The 22567-nt window shown below is 43.8% G+C and overlaps 1 protein-coding gene across 1 annotated transcript in view; it reads left to right on the forward strand.

The window, feature by feature from the left end:
• The window catches only part of LOC125706798 (cytosolic carboxypeptidase 4), a 157703-nt gene that overhangs the window by 34291 nt on the left and 100845 nt on the right, over positions 1-22567 (forward strand). Inside the window, exons 13-19 of the mRNA XM_048973633.1 lie at positions 4386-4798; positions 10488-10571; positions 11837-11923; positions 12457-12605; positions 12936-13023; positions 13106-13238; positions 13475-13628. Of these exons, the coding sequence (XP_048829590.1) occupies positions 4386-4798; positions 10488-10571; positions 11837-11923; positions 12457-12605; positions 12936-13023; positions 13106-13238; positions 13475-13628 (1108 nt within the window). The remainder of the gene's footprint in view (positions 1-4385; positions 4799-10487; positions 10572-11836; positions 11924-12456; positions 12606-12935; positions 13024-13105; positions 13239-13474; positions 13629-22567) is intronic.

Raw genomic sequence — 22567 nt, forward strand, 5'->3', positions numbered from 1 at the left:
ATTTGGTCCAGGTTTTTTGTTTTTGGTACAAGTGGCAGTCAGCAAGCATCACTGGAGCAAATGGGGTTAAGGGGAAAATGATTATTCTATTGGCTGTACAAATGTCTCGACCTTTAACCCCAACAATGTGGGCAATACAGAGACACCAGCCTGCCGAACTGATTGTGTTCGAGTAATACGGTACCATTCAGAGCTGGGGGGACGTTCGAGCCCCCAACTCCGGAACCTTCAGGCCACAGTGCTCCCTCTTATATGTTCCCTCTTTCTGCTGGTGCTGCTTTAAAATACAAAGGGAATAAAAATAAATATGCAAGGAAGTAGGATTTTAATTTTAGTAATGTAATTTATAGGATTGTTTTCCTGGTACGGGTAAAATGCCTGTTTAATCTGCTGTCTCCATTTATTTAATTATTCAAGACATGAAACGCAAAGTGCCTTATTCCTGTTAGCATCCGATAGGTTGTTTCGGTCTCTCTGGGACGTTGCAGCCTTTTATGTGGGAGCTGTTGTAAAAGGGTTTATTTGATGAAACGGTGATACCTTTTTAATCTTTCAAAGAAGGCTGTATTTAAACATGCAGCTGTTTTATTTGGCAAATCTCGCAAAGCACTAGACGAGAATTTGTACGTTTCACTTTGAGCGTCATCCAGTCAAATACACTCTAGTACTTGGTTGTTGTCTGTTGTGTATTAAGGCAATATCTTTAGTATAATGTATCTGAATTCTACTAGCAAAGCACAAAAGTATCCTTTTAATTGGTTGCTTCTACTCCTGATGAGAGCTGCCTAAAGTAGCTGTCTTCAATTCTCATTTAAAAAAAAAACTCGCCCTTGTCACATTTTGAAGGGGCACTGGGGGTGCCAGGCAGGCTGCCGTGGTGTCCTCCGAGAAGCCCCTTTAATTGTCCTCTTGATTGGGGCTCTCCAGTAGAGAACATGGGCTCCCCTCCTGCGTGACCTTCACACTTAATTAACAAAATGGTAATGGGGTCACTTTGCAGGGATGTGATGGATTTTAAAATAAAGGATATAATACAGCCAAGTATCAATGCAGACCTATTCTCTGACATGTTATACTATTTGCCCTGGATTTGCTAATTAAATAAGACCTTCAGATTAATTCCTTCTTACACCAATGCATTTTTTTCCTTTTTTTAACCTCTCAGGTGGTTGACTTTGGAGATAATATTAATGGCATAAAATATCTTTTTGCCAGGATCCATGGAAATAAAAATGCGATATTGCATTTGCCTGAGGTATAATGTTCACTATTCGCTGAAAGTAGAAAACATGCAAAAAACACGTAGAATGCTTAATACACTTTATACTGGCAAATGACTAATAATACACATTCACAGCAGTTTACTCAAAATCATACGTTCATGTGCTGAATGTTAATGACTCTGCTCTGCTCCGCACTGCCTACATTACTGTGTACATCATGCGATCAAGACCAGCGTTTGTCTAAAGATGCAGTGAAGATTTCCTTTATTTATGATTCAGGTAGGCTGTAACTGGGAGAGTTCTTCTTCACTGCATTCCAGTACAGCTCCTATTGATGCATTCACCTTCTTGTGTCAGATCTGAAACTGGGAGGCAAGAGTCCCAGGTGGGAATGTGGCCGAAGGTGCATGTGTTTCTTCATGGATGTTTTCCTTGTAAACGTTTTCAGTGACGTGCTTTTGTACCGTGAAGTCATTGATCACACATACAGGTACTGATCTGTAATGTGGAAACGAATGCTTTTAACCACTCTTAATGTGTTGGTCTTTTATATAGCCTGTTTTTTTTTTATTTGTAAACAATTCATTGACTTCAGGTATATGTTGTAGTGCCGGGCAGACCGAGGTGCCATGAGAGCAGCAAAGGATGGGGAGACTTGCTTGCCAGGAAGAACACATTCTTTTATTACAGTCCTTATAAGGCCTATAGTAGACACCCAACGAACACCGAACCCAATACAATAGCTGAAAAACAAAGAGGTCAGAAGCCAAACTGTAAGGTACTGTGTGACACGCAATGATCGGACAGGGTTCACATAAAACATGGGAATAAGACATGGCACAATTGGGAACACAAGTGTTAACCATAGCTATAACAAAAACAGAACAGGGGCTGTTTACAATGACATACAGGGCTATACAGTATATGCATGCTGGGATGCGCAGATCTCACCAGCGCTAGAATATTTTTTGAAGAATATAGAAAGAGAATTTACAGAAGAATTTAGAAAGATTCTGAAGGATCCTGTTGTTTGTTTGGTGTGTAAGTTCATAAAATGTACCCTCATCCTGTCAGGACTGGATGTCCTGCTGGCATGATTCCAGCAGTGTAGTGTAGGAGCTTACAAAGAACATTGGAACAACGCTAAGGGATCTAAAGGCTCCTTTCACCTCATGGATCAGTGACCATGAATCCATTAGGATGGCAACACTGGGGAGAAATGGGAAACCTGGAAGAGTGCCAATAACTTCACATTGAATGATCAAGTTGGCCAGAAACCTGCATGAATCTCAAGAGTTCTAGAATATTCTATAGCCAGAAAGGTCAAAAGTGCAGCTACCAAAGTCACAAGATGAATTTACCTTAATGATAAAATATTTACCAACTATAAGGAACCTAACAGGCATTTCCTTCTGCAAAAGGGCGTAATTCTTTTGCATATCAAAGACGGTGAAGCTACAGCACGTGAAAGGGAGCATGCAGGATATTTTCCCTATGAAATAGTTACAGCCCCCTGTGGACTGTAGGAGCTCATGAAGACAGAGCCCGCTAGGTGTGGCTCTTAGGGTTCGGCTCTTCTGTTAGCATTCCAGAGAGCACAAGCCGTTTCTGAATGTGTACAGTCAGCGCCCTTTCTGTTATGGAACATGATGTAATGCTGACCTAGCACTTTGTAGTGTAATCCAGGCTGTCCCCATATGTAAAATTAAGTTAATTGCAATCAATGAAGAATCAATTGTACAAATTTGTGTCTGTTTTAAACGGCGCTGCCTGGCCTGCAGTAGCAGTTTCGTGTCAGATTACAACCGCAGAGCGAAAGCAAGGCAGTCACTTAACCCAGTCTGTTTTAGGTTAATCTAATTACCTAGTTGGTTAACAAAAGATTTTATCTGTGGTGACTTCTGTGGTTTGGAAGTTATACATTTAGGGGCATGGATTTTGTTTTTATGCAACTGTCAGGAGACCTAGAAGAGAAAATGGTTTCTTAACTCCATCAGCCCCTTCTGATGGCTGGGTCATTGTTAGGTCAGAGTTTCTGAACCCAGTCCTCTGGGTCCCCCAAGACGGTCCATGTTTTTGCTCCCTCCAAGCTCCCTGCCAGACATTCCACATTTTTGCTCCAATATGGACTATCTGGGGGTCCCCAAGGATGAGATTGAGAAACACTGTGTTAGGTCATTAATTTATGTTCCTGCTCTGCTACCCTTCAGCATTTTGGCGGAGCAGAGATGGAGCTGCAGTTGGGGATGTACCCCCTAGCCACCGCTGACCATCTGCAGCTAGCAGAGTGTTATTATTAGGTACCAGTATTGACTCCTGGCGATCAAATGGACGGCATTCCTCCAGTACGTGTTCTGTCTTCCGTCCAGGTCCTCAGGCTTCCCAAAGGCATGTTCATTGTTGTACGATTGGGCCCATCCATCTTGTTGCTGGTCCTCTTTTACCCTCAACTTTATGGTTTTTCCAATTCACTGGGTATTTGCTTCAATCTGGTCATTTCTGCTTCAAGTGAAAAGTGTTTACAGTTCTAGCATTCAGAGAATTTATTTATTTGGATTTTTTGTGAAGGCCAGAAAGCGCTTAACACAACCAGGTGTTTCACTTCCTTTGCATCACAATCTTTCGGGAAAGGACAGATTGTCATAATACCTGTAAAATATAGCATAATATCAGCCTGCATTACTTCCTCAAGGACCTTCATAAAAGGCTCGTCTTCAGCTGAGGAGCTTTTGTGGAGACAATGAGCAGGACTACCTGCGTTAGCGATAAGACCTCTTGATTGCGAAGCATGGCTAGCTGGCCTATTTGTGCTGCATGCCCACTTGACCCCTTGAGCGTTGCTACTTGATTTTGTTATTCGTGTCGTCGTCTTAGGTGGGACATTCGCTCAGAAAAACAAATGTGGAATCTTCGCAAAGAAAGTTTTTACGAAATGACAGTCTCTGCATTCTTGTGGCTTTTGCGGCGTGTAGGAATCCTTGGATAAACGGGCACCACTGCCCGAAGCCCCACCCGTCGGCATCTAATTGCGCCTGGGAGGCAACTAAGCAGTTGCGCTGGTGTCTGCAGCATTCACACTAATTACATATCACAGGGATCACAGGGAGACTGCAGAGAGTTGCAGGCTGTCTGGAAGCTCACTGAGCACTTTCATGTCTGTAGGATTTGGACCCGGGCTTGGAGAAGGAGGAGAGCTCAGATGAGGAGGCCTCACTAATTGGGGAACGCATCCCTGAAGGTGGGAAACGAGATGCCCCCAGTCACCCCAAGGGGAAGGGAGGTCCGGATGGCCTGGCTTTTCCTTGGAAGAAGGAGACGCCCCCCGTCTGGAGAGGAGGGGTCCCCGGGGAGGATCCCCCGACAGCTTTCGACTTCCTGAGTTTCCGTCTGCGCAGCGAGCCAGAGAAGGTGACAGGGCTCCTGCAGAGACACAGGGCCAGTGTACCGGGCCAGAACCTGCGGCAACGCCTTAGTGCCTTCATCAGTCACTCCACACCGGCATTCCCCGACCTCTGGGGCCACCTCCCTCCACAGAGGGAGGAACCAACAGCAGAGCGGACACCCAGCGTGCAGAGGTAGCTGCCCCCTTGCTCATGGTTCTGACTACATACCATCTCTCTAAGCATCATGCACTTTGGAGTTCCCCTAGCATTCTCCAGGCTCTGTACTCCTCATTTCGTTTCCCCATTTCTATGACCTAATGCTGTCTGCACCTTGCACCCCCCCCCCCACCATCATCCACCATTCATCTGATAGGTTGGAGAATCAACACTGTTGAAAGGAGATCCCACAGAGTTCACTCCTCAGATGTTATCCTCTCTGTTCTTGTCTGCTGCAGTAGTTTGCAACTGGGCAGGCTGGGGAGTTTCTGTCATTATTCAGCATTGATCAGCCTTTGCTGCAGTCTGGGCTGTGCAGAGCTGCGGGTGAGATGAGCTGAGATGAGATTCAATGCAATGCAATTCAATTCACTTTCATATAGCGCCTTTCACAACAGAGTCGCCCCAAGACGCTTTACATGGGTGTGCTGTGATACAGCATCATTAATAGAATAATACAAAACAGGTAAAAAGAAAGACAAAGAAATAGAAAAGTAAGACATTACTGAAAACATAAAACAGTGGACTTGCTTGCTAAAAGCCGGATGGAAGCTGTGATTAAGGATCAAGACAAAGTCCGCCAATCCACGTTGGCCTGTGAAGGGTGACCAAAGTCCATCAACGAGTCTGTTCTTCACACTTGCTTGTATGGGGCGGCACTGAAGGCTGCACCCACCATGATACAGTTCGTAGGTCCCATTCGTGATGTCAGCCCTCCATGGGACCAAGCCAGGATTCCAGCTCAGATGGTGTCCAACCAGGGCACCATCCAGTCATGTGGGAAGGCAGACAGCAAGGATGGTCAGAACATGCACTGACACATTAATGGACAAGCATAGTAGATAAAAATGACATGTAAAGCAGCACCAGCAGCCATAGTTATTGTGTGTTAGGTTGCTGGGGAGCTAAACTGAAGTAATAGGTCTTCAGTAGAGATTTAAAGACTGAGACTGATTTGGCATCCTGGAAATAGGCTGGTAAACTATCCCACAATATAGGAGCCCTGTAGCAGAATGCATTCCGCTCACTGTCACACTGTCACTGTCACACAATGGGGAATGACAAGAACCTGCATTCTGTGACCTGAGTGGACGATGTGGCGTGTAAACCTGAAGTAGTTTTGGCAGGTGGGCAGGTGCTAGACCTTTAAGTGCCTTATATGTAAGTAGGAGAACTTTGAAGTCAGTCCTCAACCTAACAGGAAGCCAGATGAGCTGCGGGTTTATTAAATGAAACAGACCAAGGGGTAAAACACACACACGCACACACACACACACACAAAAACATGTGGGGTGAAAATATCAAACGGTGCCAACTAGGGAAAAGAGCAACAAAGGGAGCAGAACCAAACAGCAACAACATACCATAACTTAAACACAGAGAGTAACATCTAACAATGACCAACTGGGGAAATTAACAAAGGCAGACACTTTAATACACCGATAACAAAGACTAACAAGAGGCAGGTGTGAATCATAAAAAACAAGCAATCAACGAGGGCAGAGGGCAACAAGACATGGGTGAAATAACTAACACTAATGAATACAGAACTATGGCACTAACAAGACCTGAAACTAGGGAAATGCTACACTATGAGAAAATCAAGAAATAAGTCAAACGAACATAAGCAAGGCGGGATCAGAGAACCATAAACACGACAAATTAAACACAGGGATAAAAAATAGCAAAATAAGGATAAATCAATAATAACCAACAGTTGAGACTGGCCTCTAGGCAGCAACTTGAGACTGCTCGGCCTCATCTCAGTCTTGAGCCCATTTTGTCTTGATCTTGGTCATAAGTCTTGAAATATTACAAGACATATCATCTGAATCAACATGGCAATATATATGGCGCAGTGGTTAGTGATGCTGCCTCACAGCAAGAGGGTCCCGGATCCGGTCCTGGGTCCTTTCTGTATGGAGTTTGCATGCTCTCCCCGTTTTTGCTGGGGGCTCCGGTTTTCTCCCATGGTCCAAAAGCGTGCAATTGTGAGTGTGTGCGCCCTGTGGTGTGTTGGCGGCTGCCCAGGATTGGTTCCCGACCTGCGCCCATTGTTCCCGGGATAGGCTCCGGTCCTCCCTGCAACCTCTGTTGGGATTAATTGGTTATGCTGATGGATATGGCTGTATACTGCTTTCCCCTCACTAAGCAGAAATTAATTTTCTTGCACTGTCCTCTTTTAGCAGCGCTATTTAAAAATGTACTACATCTCCCAGCTGCCTCGGCGATATAACACTACTGGATAGTTTCAGAGGGTGCAAGGGCTGCTGGGAAGAGATATTGAGCAAGCCCTTTAAAAATGAACATGAAACACGCAGGGAAAATCACCATCATCTGTCTGTTCATACACCTATCACACTCAATTGCATTACAACTTGATCACCTTGTGTTACAGTTTCCGTCTATATGTATGCGGTGTCTTGCTTGTCTGTGTGAGTTCGCCTTCATTGAACGCGTCTGGGGAGCATCCCAATCAGGGCCGTAGCCAGATATGTCACCGAGGTCCGACCTCAGTATTTTTTTTAAGAGCTAAACATAAAATTTGAAACGAAATATTCACCTGAATAATAATTTAAAAAAAATCAGCAGTTTAAAATGTCTCCGGACCAAATGCATTCTTTATTCAGGTCGAATATGTTATTAATAGTGTCTCGTGTGAGTGACAGCGAGAGCATTCAGTACCCGAATGACAGAGGATACGGAACTTGTGAACCGTACACGCGCGCTTAACTGAAAGCAGGTCGAATTCACGTTGTGTGCGTGTGACCATGCAGCATTGTGAGAGAGAGCACATGTCATTCGGAAAGACAAAACAATGATCACTATCGTAAGAAACATTCCAAAGCTGCGACCTGCTGTAGTGTTTTGAGTAAAAATAATTATGTTAAACATGTTAAATATAAGCGTAGGCTAGGCTACTCAGGGTTGGCTTTCATATTACGGCTAACGTTCTAGATCTGGCTAACTAACATTTCAAATAACATCATTAGTAAATAAATATCCAGCAAACAAACTAGCACTGGGCCAGTGTGGGCCCAGTGTTGGCAGAAATATTGTCCCCAAGAGGGCAGCCCACATTGGCCCGATTGGGATTTGCACATCGGCGTGACACTGGCCCCAAAACGCTGGCCCAAGGTGGGCAAACATATAGTTTGCTCAAATTTGGGCTACCAGGAACTGGGCCAGTGTGGGTGTGGTGCGGACAAAATATTGGCCCCGAATGGGCAGCCCACAAGGCTGCACATTGGCATGAGATTGGCCCCAAAACATTGGTCCCTTGTGAGTAAACATGCAGCCCAAATTTAATCATGCAGTACTTAAAGGTCAATATATTTCATTATTTTTTTTGTTTTTAGCAGTTTCAAGGATTTGATACAAAAATATTTGATACATAATACATAAATGCAACACAAGATTTCCCATAAATCTTTTATTTTCAAAAACACGATACTTTAAAGGAACTACCAGAAAAATAAATACAATTGCAAAGATGAAAACAGCATAAAATAAGCATGAATAAAATGCATCCATAACATATGTTGTGGGCACGTACCCAAACATGTTTTTCAATGAAAAACGAACATACTGATATTAATAACACACAAGATAATCAAAACTGGAATTACAAATCTTTTGCAGCCTGTTCACTTCTCTCCAAAGCACGGATGAGCCTTTGCCGTCTTCCTCCAGATCAGTCTCTGGCGTTAAGAAGCCAGAGTTTAGCTGCATTTTCAGCTGCAGCATCCTGCGTGCCTGGCACTGACTGTGCTCTCTTTACTGCATCTACAAAACACATACATATATATATATATATATATATATATACAGTATTTATGTGTGTGTGTGTGTGTGTGTGTGTGTGTGTGTGTGTGTGTGTGCGTATATATATATATATATATATATATATATATATATATATATGTATGCATGTATGTATGTATGGGGCGCCGTTTGTAATTTTTGTACTTGCCACTTTTTCACTGCAATTTCCTGACATTTACCTAGAAGTCAATGGTCTTGTGGATCATCAGGGGTTTTTTTGCTGTGTAGATTATGTTCAAAATTGTCCATCATATGTAAATATAAATTGTATGTCTAAATATAAATATTAAATGTAAATATTCAATGTAAATATAATTGTTAAATGTAAATATAACTGTTAAATATAAAACTTAAATGTAAATATAAATGTTAAATGTTCAATATAAATGTTAAATGTTCAATATAAATGTTAAATGTAAATGTTAAATATAAATTTAAATGTCAAATATGAATGTTAAATGTAAAACTTAAATGTAAAACCTAAATGTTAAATATAAATGGTAAATGTTAAATTAGAATGTTAAATGTTGACTCTAAATGTTGAGAACGTAAGCAAATTAGCCACGCCCATCTGCATAGAAATGGGCGGTACCTACAAGAGCGCGCTAAGTGGTTGCAGGTTAGGGCTGATGCAGGACAACATGGCAAATTCCGCTCACTTAGAGGCCATAGAACGTGCAGTTTTGGCAGGTGTTCGCGTTGCGTTACATGGTATCGCTACACAGTCGGCAGCAACATCATGTACTGTACACCTTCCACTGTGACATCGGGAAGTTATGAATGTATTTTGGGGCGGGAGGGGGTTTTGTTCGGAAATGGCGTGTCAGTATTGACCAATATGCGAACGAGCGACACGTAGCAGAGACCGATAACCGCTATGGATTATGCTCCTCATAGTTCCTGCGATTGGACCTGCCGTTTTGCAATTGATTTCTTGCCATTTCCAAACAAAACGTTCAGCAGCAGCATCTTACGAACTGCCGCCACCAACGAAAGTATGGTGGGAAATATTTAAGGCCAATTTAATCGATTTTTGTCTGGTGTTCCTGCAGCATTTCGAGGCATTAAGGCTCTTGCTCAAGGGTCCAACATTGTGACTATTTTACCAGGGACAGGGCTCGAACCCGCAATTTTCATATCATAGGCCAAGTGGCCTAACCCATTGAGCCATGTACTGCCCCCAAAATAATCAACAAACAAACAAACAAATGACTGAAAGTGATTAATTGTCACTGTTGACATGACAGCATACAGTGCACAACAATGAAATGTGTCCTCTGCATTAACCTATATGTGACAATGTGACATAGCAGGGGGCAGCTATTATTTAGTGCCCAGGGAGCAGTACTTGGGGGCAGTACCTTGCTCAAGGTACCTCAGTGGTACATTGCTGGTCCTGTCCTCGAACTGGCAATCTTTCACAAGCACGCTTCCCTAACCATTAGGCCACCACTGCCTAAAATATTAATGATACTAATAAATTGGAGGTGTGTGTATCTGTTTTTAAGATGAACAGCTGTCTGGGCATGTGTTATAGTGTGTGGACTCACTGCAGATGCTCCATTTACATTTCCATGCTCCTAAGCAAACAATCTTGATTTGCTTGCGGTCATGTTCTGTGCCCTTTTTTTGAAGAGCACCATCTAGAGGGGTCATAAAAGTACAGCAATTGGTTCAAGAAACATCCATCACTAATTGACGGCTTTTGTTACAGTAGTACAGTATCATAAAACTAAAAAGCTAATTTTTGTACAATGGTGGATGCTTATGCACAAACACTACGCGTATTTTTTAAGACAACAGGCTCATGTTCCGCCTTCTGTTGTTTTCTTTCTTCCAGAAAAAAGGTGTTTGAAGACATCCAGCGCATTCTGCGTCCTGAAGACATTATTAACAAGGTTGTGTTTGACTTGGAGGGTGTCAGGTACACACATCACAGCCTGCCGCACTCTGAGGCATGCAGCCTCGCCCTGGAAAATGGGACCACTGGAAAGTTACAGTACTGTCCAAAAAGTCATTGGGAGGTATCTGCACTGATATACTGTAATTTCAAACCCTAATCCTTTTCGACGCTTCTGCTTATAATGTTGAGCTTTTGTGCCGGTAAAGCAAAACCTTTTATGGTCGTGTCCACCACCCTCGGGGAGAAGATGCCCCCTGAGGCTTCAGGCAGCTCAGATAGCCTCGCTATCCTTCAGGAAGCAGGTGCCTTTCTGAATGTCATATACAGACAGGAACACCAGAGTCTGTATTTCCTGCTGGGGCTTTGGTCTCCAGACAACTTATGGATACTGTGCTCAGTTTACTTAAGCGACATCAGTGGCCGGTCAACGTCACGTCACTGTCAGCTGCCTTTCTGCTGATTGCATTCTCTTGTGAAGTGCGGATGTTCTTTGTAGTTTAACATTGGTCCTGATAAGAAGCAAATAGGAAAATGAATAATAATAATGAGGGATTATATCTTATGTAACAGGCAGCACACGGCACACTGTGGGAGTGTTTGTGTTGGATACCTTGCATTTCCTGGCTAAGGTCTCCTCCCCTGCTGCTCGGCCTATAATGGAGGATCTTCTTTCTCACACCTGGACTTGTTTGTTTTCTGTTGTCTGTACTAACTGCAGCAGCAGCTTTCTTAACAAAAGCAAAGTGCTTTGGGTTTTCCAGGCATCCCTCTGGGGGCGGCTGAGAAATAGCGCTTCCATTCCACGCCCCCACCTCCGTAATTAACGGCAACGTTGCGAAATGTACATTTGTTTTCCCCTCACAACCGGTCACAGTGGATATGGACTGGAAATTATTATTTTTTTTGCTTCTTTCTCACTTACTGTATGTTTTGCGCCCGAAAGGGATTTTGGAAGCAGGGAAACAGAAGCAAAAGCTACGAACCTAAAACTGACGCGTTGGACCTAGTTGCCCACTGCATACTGTTGAAATGCACCTGGAAGCAGCATTTCTCAATCTGGTCCCCGGGGACCCATTGCCAGTCTACATTTTTGCTTCCTCTGAGTTCCCTGTCAAACAGTCCACAATTTACCAGGAGCTGTGGAGGAACGAAAATGGGGACCATCTGTAGGTCCCCAAGAACCGCGTTGGGAAGCATTGCAATAGAGAACAGGCAGGAAGTAGTTGGTCAGTGGGGGTGTCTGACTTCCCAGTCATCAACATCCACTTTCCCTCCTCCCTGTTCAGCTCCAGTTCCCCCAATGACAGTGACTGCCTGCAGTTCGACTCCAGGTTTGAAAGTGGGAACCTCCGTAAGGTCGTCCAAGTGCGCAGGTACAGTCACGTCTCCTCAGATAGTCCTGATCTCACGCAAAAGATTCCAGACTTGGCATCATTCTGGACATTTCAGGCCTTCGTGCTGGGAGGTGAATCTGTGGGTGGTTTCGCATAAGACATGGATCATCAGACTATGGCCTAGAATAATTTATTACATTTGTACTATGTGTCACCGTCTGTCGTGTGTTGATGCTAGGAGAGTTCATAAAGATATATCCAGACACCTCTCTGATCAAGAAATACAACTGGCTGGGCTCCTGCTTTCAAACTCAGCTTTTCTGAGATCTTGAAGGTTGATTATAATAATAAACCAACAAAAATTCATATAAGACCTCAGCCACGTTCCCAAAATACCCTGAAAGCGAAGGTACCAAACAGACATCAGAATAAGCTTACAAAGGACCTTCTAAAACGATGGGACATTAGTTAAAATTTCATGAAACAATATTAGTGTGAGGTGTACCTTCCGAAAATGCCTTCAGCAGCAGAGATGGGTATGGAATTAGTATTCGCTTCGTTTCTTCTCTGAGGCATGAGTATGACCTGATCCTGAACGCGGACGCAAACTCCTCCGAGCACCACCAGTGGTTCTACTTTGAGGTCAGCGGAATGCAGTCTCACGTCAGCTACCGATTCAACATCATCAACTGTGAAAAGGCCAATAGCCAGTTCAACTACGGTAAGAGGGCGACACTGAGGGTCTTGGTGCTGAGGGCCACTGCTGAGTTTTCTGTCTGTCGTAACATCTTTAGAGTTTCCCCCTGCTGGGTAGAAACACCTGCACTTTCACTTCCTTCCATTGTGCAGCATTGCGGTTAGCCTGAATACTACTTACTGCGTAAATATTGCAAACATACACAATATACCACACCACACCTGCTTACATCAAAGAAGGTCAAAAACTAATAGTTATAATGAACTTTATGACAACCAGGTGTTGCCAATTTGTCTCTAAACGCACCAGGAATATGAAGGGAGCACATTTTTACATGGCTCCCCTTTGGTCCAGGGATGCAGCCTGTCCTGTACTCTGTGCAAGAAGCTCTGGAGGGCCGTCCAGGCTGGGTGCGTGCGGGAAGTGAGATCTGCTACTACAGGTTGGACTGCTCTCCTAATCCAAAGCATCCCCCAGAGCATCCTCCAAGAGAATGGAGACCGATTGTCGATTTGTGCACACAGGAACCATTTCCTCCGACGAAGAGGTCGGAAGGGCTCGGCCTACTACACGTTGACCTTCAGCATCACCTTCCAGCATGAAGAGGATGTCTGCTACCTGGCCTATCACTACCCCTATACCTACTCTATGCTACAGGTGTCTACAAAGTCTCACGTCACCCCCACCCACCCACACACATACACACACAGGTGACAGAGTTTTGGGAGTAAGAATTTGCTGCTTTGAGTTTCCAGATGACCTGTGCTACCGGCTCTTAAATTGTGTTACCTATGTTATTCCATTAAAAAATACATGCATCTCATCACAGTGAAGCATGGCAGACATTGCACTGAGGTCCAGAACCATCAGCAAGGCTGCACGCTGCATTTCAGGCCCACTTGCAGATCCTGCGGCAATCAGTGGACCACAGGAAAGTGTTCTTCTGGGAGCAGAGCCTATGCAGCTCCCTGGGGGGGAATTCCTGTCCCCTGGTGACCATCACCGCCTACCCTGCCTCGCACAGCTGGACTCATCTGCACCAGCTCCGTGAGTCAGTCAGCACCGGCTGCCCTCTTTACATGGCCTCTGTTAGACCCATCTTCCATGTCCAGATGGAGACCTTCTGGGCCTGCTGGGACTGTTAGCTGTGAGGGACCCTACCAGACTGATATTTTTAATTCCTTGGAGCCTCCAAGTCTTCAGTAGATGGTGCTATTAATGGTAATCATCTTGGGAGGAGTAGCTGTGGATCCCCATCCGGTGGGTGATGGATGCTTCAGGTCTGGGGGAGGTGGGAAGAACAAGCTGCCCCCACTGTTCCAGCTGAAGGTGGCATGCTGTGATTATGTTGTGTGGGGAGGCCGTCCCACTGTCTCCTTGGCAACAGGCTGATTAATATATGGGTTGCCTGAACATATGGCTTACCACAAGAATGAGGCAAGCCCATTATTATATCAAATCACGGACCTTTGCCCCAGATCTTCATTTTCACGAGGGATTACAGAGCAGCCACTTGACATGAGACTGGGGGGCGGGCTATAAACATGCCTGACCTTTGCATGACTCCTGCAAAGGGGCGTGGCCACTGTCCACTGTGTCTCTATAGGTTGGGACATTTATCAATTCAGTGGATGTATAACCGTAGCGTGTTAACTACAGTACCACACTGCCGGGTGCGTGCGGGAAGTGAGATCTGCTATTACAGGTTAGACTGTTCTCCTCATCTAAACCATCCCCAAGAGCATCCTCCAAGACAATGGAGATCGACTGTCTATTTGTGCACACAGGAATCATTTATTCAACTGTACAGTAGCTAGATACAATTATTCACCCTTACTATTTAAATGACCTGATATTGTGCTCTTAGATTGCTCTGAGAATATGTAATCTAATCAGACATGTGCTTCATTTTACAGTTTTTGTTCTAAATTTTCCGGTTGAGCCCATTTGACATTTTTTTTTATGCTGTCCAATTCCTGAAATCATAATTAAATGCCTGTTTCAGTTCAGATTACTGGAGCATCATTTAAGACATCCGGGCAGTTGCATATATTTTTTTTTCTTTTCTGAGAGGGTTTTTTCTCAGCAGTCAAACCTGTTTAATTTCCACAGAGTTCAGCACCTGTCTGTTGGACTTTGGCAAAATCAATGGACTTTCTAGTGCGAGTGAAACCATCTGCAGTTTATGAGGAATATTCAGGACCAGGTTACCAGAAAGCGCAGGAGAAGCACATATTTATGAAAACTATACTAGGTGATATTAACTTTAGGATCATCCTTGTACATGAAGGTACTGTTTATGCACAGTAACTCTCCTAGTGAGGAGGTTGCTGGTTCAAGTCCCAGGAGAGGCATGGTTGTGAGGTATGGAACCAGAAGTATTTCAGAGAAACAAGCAGCGGGAATAATGTGCAAATTGCTAAGCACTGGAGGCAGGGGGCAGCCGCAACAAGGCCACTTGAGGTTTTGTGACTGCTGGAGGTGGCAGTGGAGCTGGAAGTTCTGTAATGTGACTGAGAGCCTGATTTGGTTTCTTGATTTACCCGTCTTTTCTCCTGCCTCCCCTTCCTGTCGGGAGTCAGGAATCCATCAGACTCCCACGGCATTTGGTCCTTCCCCATAAGAGACATCGACATCACCCGCTGATACCTGTCAGCTGTGAACACAGAAAGTTAAGCAAGAAACCCTGCTTTGTGAAATAGGTCCTCTGTCTCTGTGATCACATCACATTATTATAATTATTATTATTTTTTTATTATTATTGTTATGTGATCACAGACACTCTATATGTATTGTCACATGGTGATGTACTGAATAATGATATCCTAATTAGCAGCTGTGAGTATTAGATGGCCAATTGCTTTCTGTCTTTAACCTCATTTGACAGCATGTATAAATAACCTTTCGGAATATATTTATTTGGGAATTGCTTGGACATTTGAGTGGGTAACCAGACTACATTTTTGGTTTAGGCCGCATAAATTCCTTATTTACTCTGGAAAATGTAATAGGCTGTAATCTGATTTAATGTCACCTAATCCTTTATGTGGAGTAGCATTTGACTTCTGCTTGAAAAGGCCCCAAATTGCGCTTTGAAAATATTTCATTAGTCTGTAATTAATCATGCGCTCAGCTAATCCAGTTGGTATGTTTAAAATGGAGCTGACTGTTCTTGCAGTGATTGGCCAGTGACTGTTTGGCGATTGCAGTGATTGTGAATTATCGGTTCACTGCCAGATTCACTAACATCTCGCTGTCTAGTCATGATGCGTAGTGACTTAGCACGGTCCCGCTTGCTCGCGGATTGCCTGGTCTCTCCTTTAGTACATGCTGAAAAAAGCAGCCTGTTTAGCAACGCAAACTTTAATCGCTCGGGAGAAGCTGTCTGCCGCCTGCTGCCAAGCAGGAGCTTAACAGTGAAACAGTCCGCTCCAAACTGCTACATTCTCCCATGCCCTCACAGACACAGGGCTTATTTATCAAACCTCCTCATACAGACGCAATAAGCCAACTCGCTCCTTCTTCCTGACCTGATAATGTACTAAGGTCACATTTCCATGCAGGTTATTTCAGAGTTTAATGAGTTTGACACTTCGTTTAATACGTTTAGCACAGGGGATCCTGTTTGTTCAAACCTGACCCCTCCTGGCCAGTTGTTGCAATTAATTAACATGAGCACGCAGATGTTTAAGTACACAGAGATGTAGTTAAGGTTGGGGTACTCTTTCTGGCCTGACTGATACTGGTCTATCCAGGGCAGCAATATTATTACACTCTGAATAAAGTCAAATGTGTGTGTTTGACTTCCCCTGTCCCTCAGCCCAGGGCAGCCCAGGTGTTTAATGTCTCCTTCGCTAACTCCCAAAGACTACTTCCCACCCTCTCCAAGCTTCCGTGTGACGTGCTTCACTGTCTCTATCATCCCATCCAGGGTGGAAATTGATACAGTATGAGATCCTTATTTTGCACGGCTGTTTTCCTGCTTCACTATACTGCCTCTTTCATTAGTACTGCCCAGTTCACCCGAGACAACATCCTCAGCCATTTCTGATCTGAGACTCATTAAGCTGGGATAATGGCTTCTGAATTTGCATCTCCCTGTACCAGACCGTGTCACGTCTGGGGAAAACTATGACCCACTTTTCAAATTAATATCACAAAGGCCACTTTCCTTTAGAGCTCCTACTTTCTTTTGCCCGTTCCTTACATTTAAGTAATAAATAAACTTAAATGAAAGTTCAAGTTCAATTCTTATTGTGTAATGATTAGACAGACCCCCTTGTTCTGAACCTCTGAAATATATCAGATTCCAGTGCATTTAATTTTTGTGTTTAACAGAGCAGCATTGAGTGAATAACACACACATACACACACACAAAATAAAGCAAAGATCGTGGACATAATAAAGGAATTCACATGTGTATGCGACTCGCAGTAAATTTGAGAAACACACTCCAAGATTAAGGGCTGCAACACAGGCAGGAAGCTACGTTGTGCACTTACAGTGTGAAGGAGAGCACTTGTACTTGTTGCACGTGTCTTTGCAAATTTCCACTCCGCTCGCTCCTGGCTAAACTGTCACGCCGAACGGGATTAAGAATGATAATTAAGAAACCAGGAAATGAGCCCACGTAATTGCCGCAGAACGTTCGGGTTTAATAAATCGGAAGTGTTGTGTTTTTTGTAAGCTATGTGGGGAAAATTCCTAATTAGAAATGGACATGTTTGTGATTATCCGTTGTTTGCGTGTACGGTGTGCTGGAGTGGCAGAGAGTGCCGCTGACTGCTCACGGCCACCTTTGAAGTTAACTCGCATGGCTTATTAGTGTCATTCACGGTGTCATTCGTATTCGGCTGACTGACGTTGACGGCGGGGCCGTCACTTCAAAGACCCATGTGACTTGGTTGCCAAGTTTACCAATGATGCTGGGAGTCTGTACTGAAGCCACGAGAGCTGAAGACGCCGGAATAAAAGTTTCAAAATAAAAGAGAAACCTCAAACTTACTCGCAGTCTCACTCTACCGATACGCAGCACCCGGAAACATGCGGTATGTTTTAAAATTTCACCTTAGCAGGTGGCATGACGTTATGTAAATTGCCTCAAGCAAGAGAGTACAATATTCTGTTGCCTTTCCCATAGAGAGTGCATGGAAAGTTCTTGAATGTATTGGTACCTGAGCAATAGTTGCAGTATATATACAGCTACCAGGTAAATGTGTGTTTGTTTTGCAGTATATTTTATAAATTCACCTATAGCAGGTTCCATGCTATAATGTAAACTGACATGAAGCTGCAGTGTATGATATTCTATCTGTTTTGGATTCTGAGTTATAGTGTCAGTGTAGACCTTCTACAGCAGTGCTTCTCAACCCAGTCCTTGGGGACCCCAAGTCCACATTTTTGCTCCTTTCCAGGTCCCAAATTACCTGTACCCTTTATTGGCTCTTCTTCATTGGCTGGGAGCTGGAAAGAAGCAAAAACGTGGACTGTCTGGAGGTCCCTGAGGACTGGGTTGAGAAACACTGCTCTACAGCTTTACCTACAGCAGGTGTCTGGACTTTGATCAAAAATTCTGTTGGTAATAAATTCCTGGGAGGGGACTCTGTGCTCACCTAATCACGGTATAGCGGGGGCCTGTGAAACAGTCTGCTGTTGGAAACGCTCTGGATCTTGTTTGTGGAGACAGTCTCTTGGGACAGGGGATGTGGTTTGATTTCCTAGAAATCTCCGAGAGTGTGGGGTGGGATGGGGGGGGGGGGGGGGGGGGGAGGGGTACAGGGAACATATACACAGGCAATAATGCAGTATCAGCGGTGGCAAACAACTGGAGAAGTGTTTTTAATCTTTCTGTAGACAGTTTCATCAGTCTTTTTTTCTATCTCTTCATCACAAGCCAATTTCACTGGTTAAAAAAAAACCTGTGAAATACTTCACTTTCCAGGTGCCTCTTCAAGGCATTTTGTCTAAAATTGGTCTGAGTGGGGGGAAAAGGCATTATCTGCAAATAGTGTATTTCAGTATATTTCACCAGCGTTTAAATCTGACTATTCCATTTGATATTCACATCTTTGGACTTGAATACTCATGGAAGAAAAGCAGTGTGGCATGGAAAGTGTATTTAATGATATGTATGCATATTTCACTGAATTAGTGAATTTCGAATAATATTAGGTGATCTCTATTTATAATATTTTACATAAGTGCCTCAAAGGAGAGATACATAGGCTGTTTGCTTTTTAACTCAAAACCAAATTTCCTGAAATGTGACTCAAAGACTACAGATGGAGTTGGGTCTGTTGATTTACTGGCGAGCAGCTGTTGCTGAGGCGACGGGCATTTTGGGTGTCGGGGGAGAATGGCTGCTTTGGATCCGGGTGCCTTGTCACCCCCTGCGGGCTGAAAGGATGCGATGGCACAGATAGTGGGCCTCCGGTTGGCGTGATTCATTAAGAGATTGTTAAGACAGTTGGGATTCCTCGGGGCGGAGACTCACAGAGATGTTCTGAACAAACCAGCGACAGCCATCTGGTGACGATAATAAGTGAAACATGTGACATTCTGTGCCGCTGCTAGTTCATCATAGAAATATTACAAGGCATAGAATGCTCACGCCTGAGTTTTTTCATATGTTGTCTTGAGCTCAAAAGATTAACTCTGTAAGTAAGGATGAGACCCCGATGATCATTGTTATTCTGAAACATTAATCAATTAGGCTTATATCCTGGTTAATATTTAGAGCTTAGTTAGATCTCTGGCAGTGGGGGTGGGGGCACACTGCGGGTAGGGGGTGTTGGATTACGCTGATCGCTATTGGCTGTGAGGGGCTTCGTTCGGGGAGTGTGCTGGCATCTCAATTAGAGGAGTGCTTTTAATGAACGCACTTTGGAAAAGAGCAAACCAGCCTCCTGGGATATCAGACGCTTGGCGGTGTGAGCAGTCAGGGGACAGATGATCATAGTACATGCATATTCAGACCTTAAATGACTGTGCAAAGCTGTGTCAGGATCTTTCACAGCACTGGATAGTTTGTAAAAGTTAGCCAGCAGGTGGCGCAGTGGGTGAATGTTGTAACCCGAAGGTTGCTGGTCCCAGGAAATGCCTTGCAGCAGTAACCTTCAACAATTGTCTTTAACGTGACTTTCTCCAGGATGTTATAAATGGGGCTAAAAATATAAGTTCCTTCAAAAAAAAAAAAAAAAAAGAGAAAAGCTGAATGTAAACATATTTGCCATTGTTTAGGAATTATTAAAGGCTTTAAGATTTTTATGACCAGTCTTCCTGGGATAAATTTCTAGTCCCCCATGACCCCGGATTAGTGGTTGAAGACAGATGGAAGGGAAGCGGAGTCACTGATAGGTCTACAGAAAAGCAGAGCATTACCTAGTAATCCAACACAAATGTCAGTGCGATTCCGGGTCATCTTGCTCAGATGCAGTGTTGGGCTTTGGAATGACTGAATGTAATGAATCACCTGGGGCATCATTTGTCAAAGTTGTGTACGCACAAAGGTTTCTCCAAATGTGCGTATGCAACTTTTTATGAAAAATCCCAGATCCATCAAATAAAAGTTAATGGGAATACATGTGTATATTTAAAACTCAGGAGGTGGTGTATGTAACATTTTGGACAAATTAGGAAAAGGCGACACCCATCGTAAAGTAGAGAGCTGCAGGTAAACCAGCAAAATGATTTTGCACGTGCCAGCAATTCATATAATCATCCCTTGCCTTCATGTGAAATCTAACAAATCTAAAAATGTAAACTGGGGTGAATTGTTATTATTATTGCCATGGAATTTTATTGATTTCACGCCACGGGATTCCAGACCACCCTAAGCTGCAGCTCGATGCTGACTTTTGTAAATGCATTGTCAGATCTGCAACATCATGCTGTGGACACTCACTCTGGTAGTGAGTTGGATCAGATGTTGGGGAAAATGCCAGATAGAATTGTTAGATCAAAACATATGGTGAGGGTGTGCTGGCAGTATCTTGCAGAGGCACCTGTTTTGGAGATCATCTCTTGCATCCTGAGAGGAGCTGGTGACATTGAGCTTCCATTGCCGAGGCAGCTGTGTGTTGCTGTGGCCATATGGTTGTTGATGCCTCTCATGGTGGCAGTCCCTGAACTCGGTGGTGGACACAATCTCTAAAGTGAGCTTTTCTGCTGAAGAAGGATTTCTTAGTTAGCTTGTGTGACTCCTAGAGTACCTGATGGGTACCAGCAGGTCAAGTGGAATGCAGCTTTGGAAGTTGCCGAAGCAAAAACTTGGATGTGGGAGGAGTTTGGCCTGGCCGGGGAACATGACATTTGATCACCCTTGAAAAGATTCCAGCAAACCATCAGGCAACTCAGGAGGAGGAAGCAGGGCTTTGCTCATGCTGGTTACAGCAGGGTTGGACCACTGTTGACTTCAACTGGGGATGTTGTCAGACAGTGAATGGAATACTTCAAGGACCTCCTGAATCCCACTGGCATGCCTTCTTTGGAGGAAGTAGAGTTAGAGAACTCACCCATCACTGGAGCTGTGGTCTCTGAAGTAGTCAAAACATTCTTCATTTTAGGACTGTAGGGGTTGATGAGATTTGTCCTAAGTTTCTGAAAGCTCTTGATGTTCTTAGGCTGTCTTGGCTGCCACACCTATTCAACATTGCGTGGAGGTTGGGGATAGGGCCTCTGAATTGGTAGACTGGGGTGGTTTTCCCAAAATGAAAGAAAAGGGACCAGAGGATGAGTTCCAACTTCAGGGGGATCATACTTTTCAGCCTCCCTGGGAAGGTCTATGCTGGGGTATTGAAGAGGAAGGTCCATCCATTGGTCGACCCTCAGATCCAGGAGAAGTAATGCAGATTACATTTTGGTTTCAGAACATTAGACCGGCTCTTCACCTTCTCAAGGATACTAGAGTGGTTGTGGGAGTTTGACCTCAGGATCACATTGATGTTTTTGGCAGATGATGTGATCCTGTTGGCTTCATCGGGCTGTGACCTGTAGCATGTGCTGACATCATATGTAGTTGAGTGTGAAGCAGCTGAGATGAGGATCGCTACCTCCAGTTCTGGGGTTATGGTTCTCAACTGGAAAAAGGTGGATTGTTCTGTCTATATTTGGGACGAGTTATTGACTAAGCATCTCAGGGTCTTGTTTATGAGTATGGGAAGAATTTAATAGTTTCTTGTATGTGTTCATTTGTAAGTTAATGTGTAATTTATTGCACCTGTTTCTTGTTCTCCCGTGCCTGTCCTCATTGGTTAATTTGGTTATGGTCTACACCTGTCCCTTGTTAGCCTTGATATCTGTAGGTATTTAAGTGCTTGCCCTCATCCTGTTCTTTAGTCATTATGTTTTGGATGTAATTGTTTTTATGTGTTTTTATCTGTGATTATTTCTCTGTGATTATTTCTCTGTTTGGCTCTCAGTTTTGCTCTGTTCCCTAGTGAGTTGCTTTGTGGTTCTTTTTGTTAATTCTCATTTTTCCTATTTTTGTTCTTAACCCCTTGTCCCTTTATTTTGTGGTTTTCCCCTTTGTGTTCTGTCTTGGTTAATAAACCCCATTTTTGTGGTGAGCCGCTCCATGGATTGTCCCTGTTTTCCTTTCTTTGCCGTGCCTCTCCGTAGCACTTTGCCCTTGGTCTGTTCTCCCTGCGCTGTGGGTGAATAGGTAAATGTAAAAACTACATTTGCGGTGTTGTCCAGTGTTCCTGATGTAATCCGAGCAGTCGGCTCCACTGACATTGGGATTCAGGCACCTAAAATCAAATTAAAGTTTATCAAATGCACAAAAGTATAGCATACCACAGTCGATGCAGGCAATGAAACGACTGCTAATTAAACTACTTTTGTCAATCGAAAACCATTTCATTTTATTAATGCACAAGTAATCTGTGAAGCTGACATGACCTTCACAAATATAGTAGGTGAATGGTCTGGGTGAACTTATAATTTGTTCATTATGAGTCTCACGTACCACACCGGTATCTCCTGC

This window comes from Brienomyrus brachyistius, chromosome 13 (assembly GCF_023856365.1).
Source record: "Brienomyrus brachyistius isolate T26 chromosome 13, BBRACH_0.4, whole genome shotgun sequence".
In the NCBI taxonomy this organism is placed as follows: Eukaryota; Metazoa; Chordata; class Actinopteri; order Osteoglossiformes; family Mormyridae; genus Brienomyrus; species Brienomyrus brachyistius.